We start from the raw sequence: 12,767 nt of genomic DNA, 5'->3' as shown, positions 1-12,767 counted from the left end.
ATCTACCCCCAAAACTTGAAAATATTGGTATGTAAAGACACATAGAACCCCATATTCATCACAGCATTATTCTAGGGGCCAGTCATGGAAACAACCGAAGTGTCTCTCGAAAAAGGGTTGGATAAAGAAGATGTGGTACTGCCTGACCAGGCAGTGGTGCAGTGGATAGAGCATCAGCCTGGGATGCAGAGTACCCAGATTCAAAACCCGAAGGTCGCCAGCTTGAGCAACGGCTCATCCAGCTTGAGCGTGGGCTCACCAGCTTCAGTGCTTGCTGGGTCACTGGCTTGAGCGTGGGATCATAGATATGGCCCCAAGGTCGCTGGCTTAGCCCAAGGTCACTAGCTTGAGCAAGGGGTTACTTGCTCTGCTGTAGCTCCCTCCCCCCCATCAAGGCACATATGAGAAAGCAATCAATGAACACCTAAAGAGACTAAAGAGCCACAACGAATTGATGCTTCTCATCTCCCTTCGTGTCTGTCTGTCCCTCTATCTCTATCTCTCTCACAATAAATGAATGAATGATGTGGTACATATATAAGATGGAATACTACTCAGCCATAAGAAATGATGACATATTGCCTTTTACTAAGGTGACCAACTTTTTTACAATGAAAAGGACAAAAATAAATGGAATAAAACAATATCGTAAATAAAAGAAACTATTTATTGCAACAGTACACTATAATACAACAAATGCATAATAAAACACTTGTAATATTTTATATTGTAATTATGCTTACATGCCTATTAACTTTTAATAATAATTGTAAGAAAAAAGTACTCATTTAGATACAAATATGCACATCATACGCAATGTATCAACGCTGCATCGATCGAATACGACATTTATAGATTACTCTTCCGATATCAAAAAGGAGGACATATAGGAGGACACTTTTCGAGGGAGGACAGAACTTACAGAAGGACTGTCCTCCCTAAAGGAGGAGGATTGGTCACTTTACTTTTACCAGCGAGCATCCATGGTGAGGTGGCTGTCCTCCCTTCTCCTAGAGCTCTAGTCCTTTTTTTTTTTTGTTTGTTTGTTTTTTTTCATTTCTGAAGCTGGAAACGGGGAGAGACAGTCAGACAGACTCCCGCATGCGCCCGACCGGGATCCACCCGGCACGCCCACCAGGGGCGATGCTCTGCCCACCAGGGGCGATGCTCTGCCCATCCTGGGCGTCGCCATATTGCGACCAGAGCCACTCTAGCGCCTGAGGCAGAGGCCAAGGAGCCATCCCCAGCGCCCGGGCCATCTTTGCTCCAATGGAGCCTTGGCTGCGGGAGGGGAAGAGAGAGACAGAGAGGAAAGCGCGGCGGAGGGGTGGAGAAGCAAATGGGCGCTTCTCCTGTGTGCCCTGGCCGGGAATCGAACCCGGGTCCTCCGCACGCTAGGCCGACGCTCTACCGCTGAGCCAACCGGCCAGGGCCAAGTCCTTTTTAATCAGTTTATATTTACCCTAGGGCTTCTCAGTTTCTGAACTGGTCTGGTTAAGTCATTCTTTCATCTGTTTGTTTGTTATCACTACACCCACGCCAATACCATATAATGTCAAGAGGCCACTACCCCAGCGTCGTGAAAAGAGCCTGGTATCCGGGAGCTACATAGTGATGGATGAATGTCCCAACCTCGGGCTCCTCCAAGCTTCCGGTGGGAGGAGCCAGGTGCGAGAGGCCGGTAGTGGTGACCTAGGTCGAGTCCCGGCCCTTCTGCGGGCAGTCTCCTTCAGCGCGGAGACCCGCGACCCCGCAGGTGCCGGGGAGGGCGGAAACAGCGGGCCGGAACTGGCGTGCCGCGCGCGGGTGGCGTAGGGGCAGCTTAGCGTGCCGGACCGCAGCGGCTGCAGCGGGAGGGCGGCGCGGCGGCATGGCTGGACGGCGGGTGAACGTGAATGTGGGCGTGCTGGGCCACATCGATAGCGGCAAGACGGCGCTGGCGCGGGCGCTGAGCACCACGGCCGCCACCGCCGCCTTCGACAAGCAGCCGCAGAGCCGCGAGCGCGGCATCACACTCGACCTGGGCTTCTCGTGCTTCTCGGTGCCGCTGCCCGCGCGACTGCGCTCGGCGTTGCCCGCGCCCCTGCCGGCGCCGGAGTCCGGGTCCGAGCCCGGCGAGCCGCAGCTTCAGGTCACGTTGGTCGACTGCCCCGGGCACGCCTCCCTCATCCGGACCATCATTGGCGGTGAGCGCTGGCGACCGTAGCGGGCTGGCGGGCGCGGGGCGGAGCGCCGGCTCCGCGCTGGGGAAGGGCGCTCGTTGGCAGGCGGGGCGCGGCGTGACTCTCGAGGCCCCGCAGCTGTGAGCGGAGGCTTTGGATCTTGGACTCACGGCCGGTGGACTTGGAAGCTCTTCCCACCCCAGGGCTGCCGGACAGGAAGGCGATTTCCTTAAAAGGGTTTTGGTTTTTTAAAAAGTCAAGATGTGTTAGTCCCTGAACAAATTGAGAAAACCGAAAGACTACAAAAAGGGTATACATAAAAAGCGTCACAACACGGTCTCAGCTTCCCTCCCCTTTGGTGGCCTTGTTCCCATTCCCAGAGTCATCTACTGTCCCCAGTTTCTTGTATATCATTTCAGGAAAACTCATGTCAAGACAAGCATATTTGTAGATACCTGTGCCCCTTCTTATTTTCCTTCTTTTAAACATTTTTTTTTTTACAAAGTGATACAACATATATAGTATTTTACTTAATTTTAAGGGCTCGATATCTGTACATATAAAACTACATTCTTTGTAAAAGTCTCCTAAAATTACATTGTGCACTTGTACCGACATTTTCTTAACTATCTCTTAATGATGGACATTTGTGGCATTTCTATTGTAATTTTTGCTAATGATGCTTCAGTGAATTTTCTAGAACAGAAGTTTTCAGTGGCTGGGCTAGTGTAACTGCAGGATAAGCAACTAGAATTGAACTGGCTGGGGCAAAGGGCATGTGTATTTTAAGTCAAGATAGGTACTGCCAAATGCTCTCCTTAGATGTGTACAATTTAATTTTTAATCACAGAGGTAGTACATGAGTATGTTCTACCTGTGATGAAGTATTACAAGTCAGGCAGAAGTTCCTTAATTGTCTCTCCTGTCTCTCTGAAGGAAGGCACTTCCACCTTTGTGGATTACTTTTCCAGACAGTACTTTAAAAATGGTTTTGATTTTAGAAAAAAAATGATACCATAATACAAGCAAGCGCCACAAAAGGGCACATTGCAAAGATAAAATCTCCGCTCTGCTGACCCAGGTACCTGGTTCTCTTCCCTATTTTCCACTTCCTTGTATTTTTTCCAGTTATAGTCTCTATGTGTACAGCACATATAGGAACATAACATATATTGGGCAGATGATTATTTTCTATTGAAGATGTTTAATCCTCAGTTCTACAACAGAGGCATCTTCAAAGATATATTTAAAGGGATGAAAAACAGTGATATAGGCATAGATTCTAAATAAATACAATAATTTTTAATGGATTCAGGTAGGGACGAGGATGAGCAGGGGCAGCCGGAAGTAGAGGCAGTGCAGGTTCCCAGCTGTCACCAGTTGGATCGTTAGTGGCATCTTGGAAACCTCACAGAGTGTCCTTTTGGGACCCTCCCAACCGCAAGGCTGCTGTTTTGCTGGTGCTGTAGGGCTGGGCAGGCTGGAGTTGAAGGGGGTTTCTAGGAATGTGTTCTCAAGAGGATTGATTGGACCAGGTGCAAATCCAACTCATGTTCTGTGTGGACTGTGACATGGTTTGTCTTGGGCTGATGGTTTTGTTAGCCTGGTGGCGGATAGCCTAATTTGTCCCTGGGCATGCTAAGTCAAATAATACAGTGATGAGTGTAAGTACTTTCATCATTATTACCGCGTAACTGTTTCATGTTTTAGGCCAGTGGTACCCAACCCCCGGGCCGCGGACCGGTACCGGTCTGCAGAGAAAGAATAAATAACTTACATTATTTCTGTTTTATTTATATTTAAGTCTGAACGATGTTTTATTTTTAAAAAATGACCAGATTCCCTGTTATATCCGTCTAAGACTCACTCTTGACGCTTGTCTCGGTCATGTGATACATTTATCCGTCCACCCTAAAGGCTGGTCCTTGAAAATATTTTCTGACATTAGCCCTGGCCGGTTGGCTCAGTGGTAGAGCGTCGGCTTGGCGTGCAGAAGTCCTGGGTTCGATTCCGGGCCAGGGCACACAGGAGAAGCGCCCATCTGCTTCTCCACCCCTCCCCCTCTCCTTCTTCTCTGTCTCTCTCTTCCCCTCCCGCAGTCCAGGCTCCACTGGAGCAAAGATGGCCCGGGCGCTGGGGATGGCTCCGCGGCCTCTGCCCCAGGCGCTAGAGTGGCTCTGGTGGCAACAGAGTGACACCCTGGAGGGGCAGAGCATCGCCCCCTGGTGGGCAGAGCACCGCCCCTGGTGGGCCTGCCGGGTGGATCCCGGTCGGGCGCATGCGGGAGTCTGTTTGACTGTCTCTCCCCGTTTCCGGCTTCAGAATTTAAAGAAAGAAACAAACAAACAAAATATATATATATATATTTTCTGACATTAAACTGGTCCGTGGCACAACAAAGGTTGGGGACCACTGTTTTAGGCAGTCTGAGATAGTTTCCCCACTTTACAATAGAGGAAATGGAGGCTCAAAGAAGAGAGGGGATCTGCCTAAGGTTATACTGCCTCAGGTCGTCTGCTTAAACCGAATATTAAGGGGCCATGATTTCTACTCTTTTCCCTTCCCTTGTGACTGGATTCTGTTTGGTCACATTTAAATGTACTTTAAGACATATACTCTGAGCCAGTCTAGGTTGGAGGTGAAAGAGACAGGTTAAAAAAAAAGAAGGCAAATTCTTAGTTTTTTTTAGTAAATAGTGTAGGCAAGTGGTGAAGGATGTACTTTTGGAGTGAGAACTGGGGTTGGGGCCTGGGTTTCCCCCTTATTAATTGTATGGCCTTTGAGCCTGATTCTGGACCTTCCAGACACCGGCCACTATAACCACAGAGCTCTTGATTGGCATTGCTCTTCTGGCATGTTTGCCATGTCCTGAGCAAAGCCCATAGGAGGTGTGGTAGTGACCATTTAACAGGTGAGGACGTGAGGACCTAGGGGGCCCTGCGAGTAAATGGCACAGCCCAGGTCTGCCTCATTGTCAAGCCAGAGGTTTGTCCCACACTTCCCCAGGCCACTTTATAATGTCACCACCCCTTCTCTCTTATATGTACATTGTGGCTCCTTCTACTTTCCTCTCACCTCCTGAGAAGGATCTTCTAACAAGCACTATAATGTGACCTGAGAACGTGAGAATGGTGAGACCATAGCTGCTAGTATTTTTCCTTAAATAGGTCAGATCCCCACCTTCCTTTTCAAGGAAATAAGAAAACAGGTTTATTTCTTTTTAATTTTTATTTTATTGATTTTAGCGAGGGAAGAAGGGAGAGAGAGAAAGAGAGAGAGGAACATTGATCTGTTGCTGTATGATCTCTGAGTGGAGATTGAACCTGCAACCTCTGTGCTTTGGGACGATGCTGTAACCAATTGAGCTATCAGGCCAGGGCGAAAACAGATTTTTTTTTTATAAATAAATTTTTATTTTAATAGGGTGACATCAATAAATCAGGGTACATACATTCAAAAAAAACATGTCCAGGTTATCTTGTCATTCAATTCTGTTGCAGACCCATCACCCAAAGTCAGATTGTCCTCCGTCACCTTCTGTCTAGTTTTCTTTGTGCCCCTCCCCCTCCCCCTCTCCCTCCCCCTCCCCCTCCCCCTCCTTCCCTCCCCCCACCTGAAAACAGATTTTCTTTTTTTTGAGGGGAAGGATATTTATTTGCATTGAGATCCTGCTCTGGCCCAGGCTGGTTGATAGGAATTTTTTTTTGTGACAGAGAGAGAGACAGAGACAGATAGGGACAGACAGACAGGAAGGGAGAGAGATAAGAAGCATCAATTCTTTGTTGCAGCTCCTTAGTCTCCTTAGTTGTTCATCGATTGCTTTCTCTTATGTACCTTGATTGGGGGGCTACAGCAGAGCGAGTGACCCCTTGCTTAAGCCAGCAACCTTGGGCTCAGGTCAGCGACCTTGAGCTTCAAGCCAGCAGCAACCTTTGGACTCAAGCCAGCGACCATGGGGTCATGTCTATGATCCCACGCTCAAGGTGGTGAGCCCGTGCTCAAACCAGATGAGCCCGTGCACAAACTGATAACCTCGGGGTTTTGAGCCTGGGCCCTCCGTGTCCCAGCCCAATGCTCTATTCACTGCGCTACCTCCTGGTCAAGCAGTTGATAGGAATTTGATTCTATGCAGCAACCTCAAGTGGTGTGTGTGTGTGGGAGTGTTAGTGTTATTTTTCAGATGAGGAAACTGAAACTTGCAAAGTAAAATACCTTGGGTTGATGTTGCAGTTTATCTGTTGCCCTTAATCTGGATCTGCTCAATACCTTTATTTATCCTTATGATCCATAAACCCATGGAGATCTTTGCCCTGAAATGTCTTCAGAGTCCAAATCCTGGCTTGTGGCAGCCAGACTCCTACAATTCTGGACTTTGTTCTTCGTCTCCTAGCCATTTATACTCCTTCTCTCTAATTCATTCCCCACACAGTAGGCAGAGTACTCCTCTTACAGATGTTCATTAGATCATGTCACCCCTCAACCTCAAGACTTTCCAGTGCGGTTTCTCATTGTGCTTAGAGTAAAATCCAGCTTCCTTTTTATAGTCCTCAGGAATAGAGACCTTCTTCATGGTCGGCCTTTGCCTTCCTCTTAAGCCTTATCCCTTCCTTTTCTTACCTTCAGCCACACTGGCCTCATTTCTACTTACTGAATTGGCTGGTCTTTGTGTGTGTGTGTGTTGTTTTTTTTTTTGTGACAGAGACAGAGAGAATCAGAGAGAGGGACAGATAGGGAGAGACAAACAGGAAGGGAGAGAGATGAGAAGCATCAATTCTTCGTTGCGGCTCCTTAGTTGCTCATTGATTGCTTCCTCATATGTGCCTTGACTGGGGGCTACAGTAGACAGAGTGACCCTTTGCTCAAGCCAGCGACCTTGAGCTCAAGCTGGTGAGCTGTGCTTAAACTGGATGAGCACGCACTCAAGGTGGCGACCTCGGGTTTCCAAACCTGGGTCCTCTGCGTCCCAGTCTGATGCTCTATCCACTGCGCCACTGCCTGGTCAGGCACTGAATGGGCCAGTCTTTGCACCTGCTGTTCCCTCTATTTAATACATCTGGCTCCCCAACACTTATGTCTCAGTTCACCTACCCAGAGAGGTCTCCTCTGACCTACCTATCTCAAGTGTCCCCAGTCTCTCCCCCGATACTTTCTCATATCCATGTTTTATTTTTGTATAGCCCTTTCACTGTCTCATACTGTTTGTTTGCTTGTTTATCATCTCTGTCCTCTATGAGAGTAGAGCAGGAACCATGACTGTCCTGTTTGGCAGTGTATTCTCACTTCCTGGGGTATGTAGTAGACACTTGGTAAGTTCTGAATTAATGAAGCTGTTACCAGCTCCTGGGCTAGTTGGTTATCGTAAGTGGAAAGCAGTCATTATAGGGCCTGGCTTGTCGTAAGTACATAATGCCTGCTGATTTTCCCTCCCTCTAGGAGCTGATAGCAGAGCTGGCAAGAGGGCACTGTCCCATGTGCAGAATGATCTGTTAGAGCTCTTTGTACGTAGAACAAAAAGCAGGAATAACTTGCTTTGCTGGGGCCAGAAGTGGGGTGTAATAAAGAAAGAAGAGCTTCTTAGTAGAGAAAATACCCGGGTAAGGCGCTGATGCTTAAATCTGCTGTTTTGTCTATTTAGAATCAGAGATTCCTGTCAACTTTTAGGTGCAGCTGGAAATCAACGTGGTGTGTAGGGAGGGAGGTGTGCTAAAGATGAGGATACAAGTGTTGCGGCCTAGATCCCATAGAGGGGTAAGAGTTGGTTTAGAGTAGGCCCTCAGTTTAGATTTCTCTTACGGGTGCTGGGAGGCTTTGGAAGTAGGTGTGTGACACGATCTGGTCTGAGCTTTAGAGATGTCGGATTGCTGGGCAGGGACTCCTGTTGGCAGCAGGCACCGCTCCTATACCTGGGACTGCTGGAAGATTGGGCTTTGGTTAGAGTTCCTGGCCTACCATAACTGATTTAGACCCTTGCTGAATACAGTGTTCTCAGTAGAAGGAAATGAGAACTATTGTCTGAGTTCCATATTGATATCTCTTAATTTAATGTTATCTTAAAGCAGGCTCTCTAGTTTTGTTGCTCCCCATCCCCCAAGTACTTTCATGTACGACAAGAATCTTAACTTAGAGACAAATTGGGCTTATCTCCTTGATCCATGTGGCCCCAGAACTCCTAAGTGGTGCTGTGGGCTTAACAGTGACAGTAATACTTAGCATTTTTCTTAGTGTTAACCCTCATGCTGTTGTTTTTGTTTAACTTGCACAGCGGTTCCGTGAGGTGAGAGATGATATCCCTATTTTACAAATGAAAAAGCAGAGGCTCAGAGGGGTCCTAAATGTCAGCTCAGTTTGAACCCACATCCATCTGACCACAGCGCCCATACAGTGCCCATACTTGGACATTCTCAGTGTGAGTGGTAAAATGTACCTGTCCCTCCAGTCTCCTGTGGTGGTGTTTCCGGGTGGCACTTTTCTCTAATCTATTTTGAATTAGAGAACCTTTAAGGGTTAGAACTCAAAAGGATTCAGTAATATATGTTTTAAAGACTTGGGTGGGGATGAGGGACTTGGACCCATCCTTAATCTAACTCTGGCAGGAAAGAGGAGAGCTGAAAAATACTGGTATCTTGGTTTTGCAATTTATAGTCCTCTGGTGGCTGCTAGGATTAACAGTGTATTGTCTCCTGGTCTTTTGTTTCAGTGGTTAGTGAACAATAGCTCTTCTGCCATAGCTTATCACCCTGATCTCTTGCCTCCCCTGCCTACCATTGAAGAAGTGGTGCTTCCTGCCTGGCTTGGACCCTCTTGGGTCCCCCTGGCCACAGCTGACGAGAGCTGCCAAAGCCATGTAGGTCCATCTCAGCGTTATTCTCTTTGGAGGGGAAATGGCAGCCCCATGGATTTTTGTCCCTGCAGCTGGGAGAGAACATTCTTTGTTAAACAGTTAAACAAGCTATTTTGCCTTCTCTGTTTTACCAGCTTTCTGAGCTCTTGGGGCCAATGTGGAGAAAGCACTTGTCCCTTTCTCCTCTTCTATCAAGGAGTTTGCCTGCAGTCTATCTGAGATACCTTCTTTGGAGCTATTAAACACAGTGTTCCTGTATGTTAATGAATGTGCATTTTCAACCAGATTTTTTTTTTGGTTTTGTTTGTTTGTTTTCAGAGACACAGAGAGAGTCAGAGAGAGGGATAGATAGGGTCAGACAGACAGGAACGGAGAGAGATGAGAAGCATCAATCATTAGTTTTTTGTTGTGACACCTTAGTTGTTCATTGACTGCCCTCTCATATGTGCTTTGACTGCGGGCCTTCAGCAAGACTGAGTAACCCCTTGCTCGAGCCAGTGACCTTGGGTCCAAGCTAGTGAGCTTTTTGCTCAAGCCAGATGAGCCCGTGCTCAAGCTGGCAACCTCAGGGTCTTGAACCTGGGTCCTCCGCATCCCAGTCTGATGCTCTATCCACTGCGCCACTGCCTGGTCAGGCCAGATTTTTTTATATTAACCTTTGGGCATCTGCATATAATGCCCAGAAAGCCGCATAACACAAGCAGAGATGGGGGCCTTCTCTGGGCCTCTCCACACCCACTCAAGGAATTTGGATGTTATTCGAATGTAAAACCAACCAACCAACCAAAGAAAAAAAACAACCCACTTTTGAATTTCTTTGTCCCTTGTCTTTTTATGAATCTGTGTAGAAATACATTGTGTTACATTATAGTACTCATATATATTTGTCCTAAAATTTTGAGGCATATTTAAAGGAGTTGATATAAGTGGAAATGCTTCCTTAACTTTAACTTCTTTAGCTCCTAGAATCTGTCAGGCCTAGGTTCCGTGAGACTTTGTGCTTACCCAGGGAAAACTGCCTCTTATTTTTTCTTTGTTGAAAAGTGCACACCATGACCGAAGATCCTCCTCTTCAGTGCCATTTCTGCAGTGTTCTCTGCTGGTGTCTTTTGTGCTAACTTGCTCAAAGCCTCTTTATGTCCAGTAGGAAGTTGGCCTCCCCCGGTGCCAAGTGTGCTTCTATTCAAATACAAGTTTTCTTGTTTGTCTGCTGTCACTCGCTGACCCCACCTGATCTTCCAAGTAGGAGCGCCTTGAACCATCTCCGGGATACTCAAGTCGAGCTGTGTCTGTGCAGCACTTTCTCCTGGAGTTGGACAGCGGGTGACTTTACTTCAGTCTGGGTGACAGTGTGGGAGTAGCACAACATCAGAGATGCAGCTTGGAGTTTAAATTAATGCAGAATATTTGAGCAGGAACCAACAGGAAAGAAAAATGGAAACAGGTAGTCATATTTCATTCTGTTGGGGTACATTTTTCTTCTCATGGGGCTTGCCCTTGAGAACAAAACATATCAAATGTTAAATCAAAGAATATTTTTGTAGTCATGCTAGGAATAGAAAATAATGCAAAGGCTTTGCCTTCTTGAGGCAGATATTTTTGCTGGAAGGTTATAATCAAAGTCAGAAGGAAATCATAGCCATAACTTTTGGTAAAGCTGTAATCATTTAAAATTAATTGTTTTTAAACTTTTCACTTAGCATCTCCTTTGTTTTTTCCCAGCATATCTTGTGTGTTTTTCTTCAAAGCCACCCATCCAGGTTGGAATAAGATTTGAGCAGGAAGCAACCCGTAAATTAAGGCCTGGGACATCCCCCCACCCCTTGTTACTATTCTTTGTTGGCAGGAGCCTCAGTAGGGTCTTGGAGACTGCGCTCAGTGAAGATAATGGTCCATGCCGCTCTGGTGCTTTGGGGAACCCAGGCCTCGGTCCTGTGAGGTGCATCCTGGCATTTCTGAGGTGGCTTCATGTTGGGGCGGGGAGCAAGAATGAGCCTCTCATGGGCTCGGCTCTAGTTCCAGCTCATGCCTCCATTCTCTTTTTTTTTTTTTGTATTTTTCTGAAGCTGGAAACGGGGAGAGACAGTCAGACAGACTCCCTCATGCGCCCGACCGGGATCCACCCAGCACACCCACCAGGGGCGACGCTCTGCCCACCAGGGGGCGATGCTCTGCCCCTCCGGGGCGTCGCTCTGCCGTGACCAGAGCCACTCTAGCGCCTGGGGCAGAGGCCAAGGAGCCATCCCCAGTGCCCGGGCCATCTTTGCTCCAATGGAGCCTTGGCTGCGGGAGGGGAAGAGAGAGACAGAGAGGAAGGAGGGGGTGGGGGTGGAGAAGCAAATGGGTGCTTCTCCTATGTGCCCTGGCCGGAAATCGAACCCGCGTCCCCTGCACGCCAGGCCAACGCTCTACCGCTGAGCCAACTGGCCAGGGCTGTTTTTATTTTTAATGGTGGTAAAGTACATACTGTATTACATTAAATTTACCATCTTAAGCATTTTTATGTTCAGTGTCATCCATCTCCGGAACTCTTTCCATGGTACAGAACTGAAACTTTGCACTCATTAGACAGCAGCTCCTCCCTCCCCCAGCTGTACTTCCTTCCTTTTCATGCCACATGGAGCTCCGTTATGTGGACAGACCCCTTTTTTATTTTTCATCCATTTATCAGTTGAAAGACATTTGGGTTATTTTCACTTTTTGGCTATTAGAAGTAATCATCCAGCCTGGCCTGTGGTGGCTGTAAGGTCGGCGGAGGAGGACACTGAGTTCAGGTGAGAGAAGTTTATTAGGGGGTCATCTGCCGGGCTGGCTCCTGAGGCCGACGTCAGCAACCGGTTCTCTAACGGGCAGGGTTAAATAGGGGACTCGAGGGTGGGGGCTGGTGGTCATTACGGGGAAAAACGTAGCTTTCAGAGATTTATGTAAGATTAACCGTAAGTAAGCTAGGGGACCTTCCACACCCAGTCAGGATGCCCAGGGGTAGTGACCTGGAACATCCAGTTTATCAGTGTCCCTTTGTCCACTTAAGGGCGGAGGGGGTCCTGGCCCCTACCTGCAACCCTGTCAGGGGCACAGTGCATAAAGTGTCGACTTGGACCACTGAGGTTGCCGGTTCGAAACCCTAGGCTTGCCTGGTCAAGGCACATACAGGAAGCAGCTACTACGAGTAGGTGCTTCCCGCTTCTCCCTCTCTTCATTCTCCCTCTCTTTCTTCACCCCTCCAAAAGTCAGTAAAAAGTCTAAAAAAAGAATCTCCTGTGAACATTGTTGTGTAAGTCTGTATGTGGGCATGTGTTTTCATTCCACTTCCATTCTGGCTCCCAGGGTAGCTGTTTCTACTCTGTGAGGAACAGCCAGACTTTCCACAGCAGCTGCACCACTTTACTTTCCCACCAGCAGCGAATGGGGCTTCTCGTTTCGCCACATTCTCACCAACCCTTGTTAGAGGTTGGGTGATAGCCATGAGAGTGGCCGTGAGGTGTATCTCATTGCGTTTCCTTGATGACTAGTGATATTTAACATGTTTTCATGTGCTTGTTGACCATTTGTATATCTCCTTTAGAGAATTATCTATTTAGATCTTTTGCACATGTTTTAATTGGCTTATTTGGTTTTTTATTGATGAGTTACAAGAATTCTTTTTGTATTCTGGATACCAGTCCCGTATTTGATATATGATTTGCAAACATTTTCTCCCATTCTGTGGGTTATCTTTACTCAATATTTGACTTAAGTTGAGTTGAATTAAATAAATGAATATA

At 47.4% G+C, this 12,767-nt stretch overlaps 1 protein-coding gene across 3 annotated transcripts in view; it reads left to right on the top strand.

Annotated features, from left to right (window-relative positions):
* Window positions 1-1,471: 1,471 nt before the first annotated feature.
* EEFSEC (eukaryotic elongation factor, selenocysteine-tRNA specific) overlaps window positions 1,472-12,767 on the top strand; it is a 310,890-nt gene continuing 299,594 nt past the window's right edge. Inside the window, exon 1 of one of the 3 annotated variants that reach the window (XM_066352211.1) lies at window positions 1,472-2,186. In XM_066352211.1, coding sequence (XP_066208308.1) covers window positions 1,871-2,186 — 316 coding nt within the window. In that variant the 5' untranslated portion in view covers window positions 1,472-1,870. Of the gene's footprint in view, window positions 2,187-11,673; window positions 11,778-12,767 lie in introns of those variants that run through there. The other 2 variants (XM_066352209.1, XM_066352212.1) reach the window with 2 other exon arrangements.

Source organism: Saccopteryx leptura, chromosome 11, assembly GCF_036850995.1.
Source record: "Saccopteryx leptura isolate mSacLep1 chromosome 11, mSacLep1_pri_phased_curated, whole genome shotgun sequence".
Classification (NCBI taxonomy): domain Eukaryota; kingdom Metazoa; phylum Chordata; class Mammalia; order Chiroptera; family Emballonuridae; genus Saccopteryx; species Saccopteryx leptura.
Note: the sequence above shows the minus strand (reverse complement) of the source record. Positions and strands in the feature narration are given on the sequence as shown.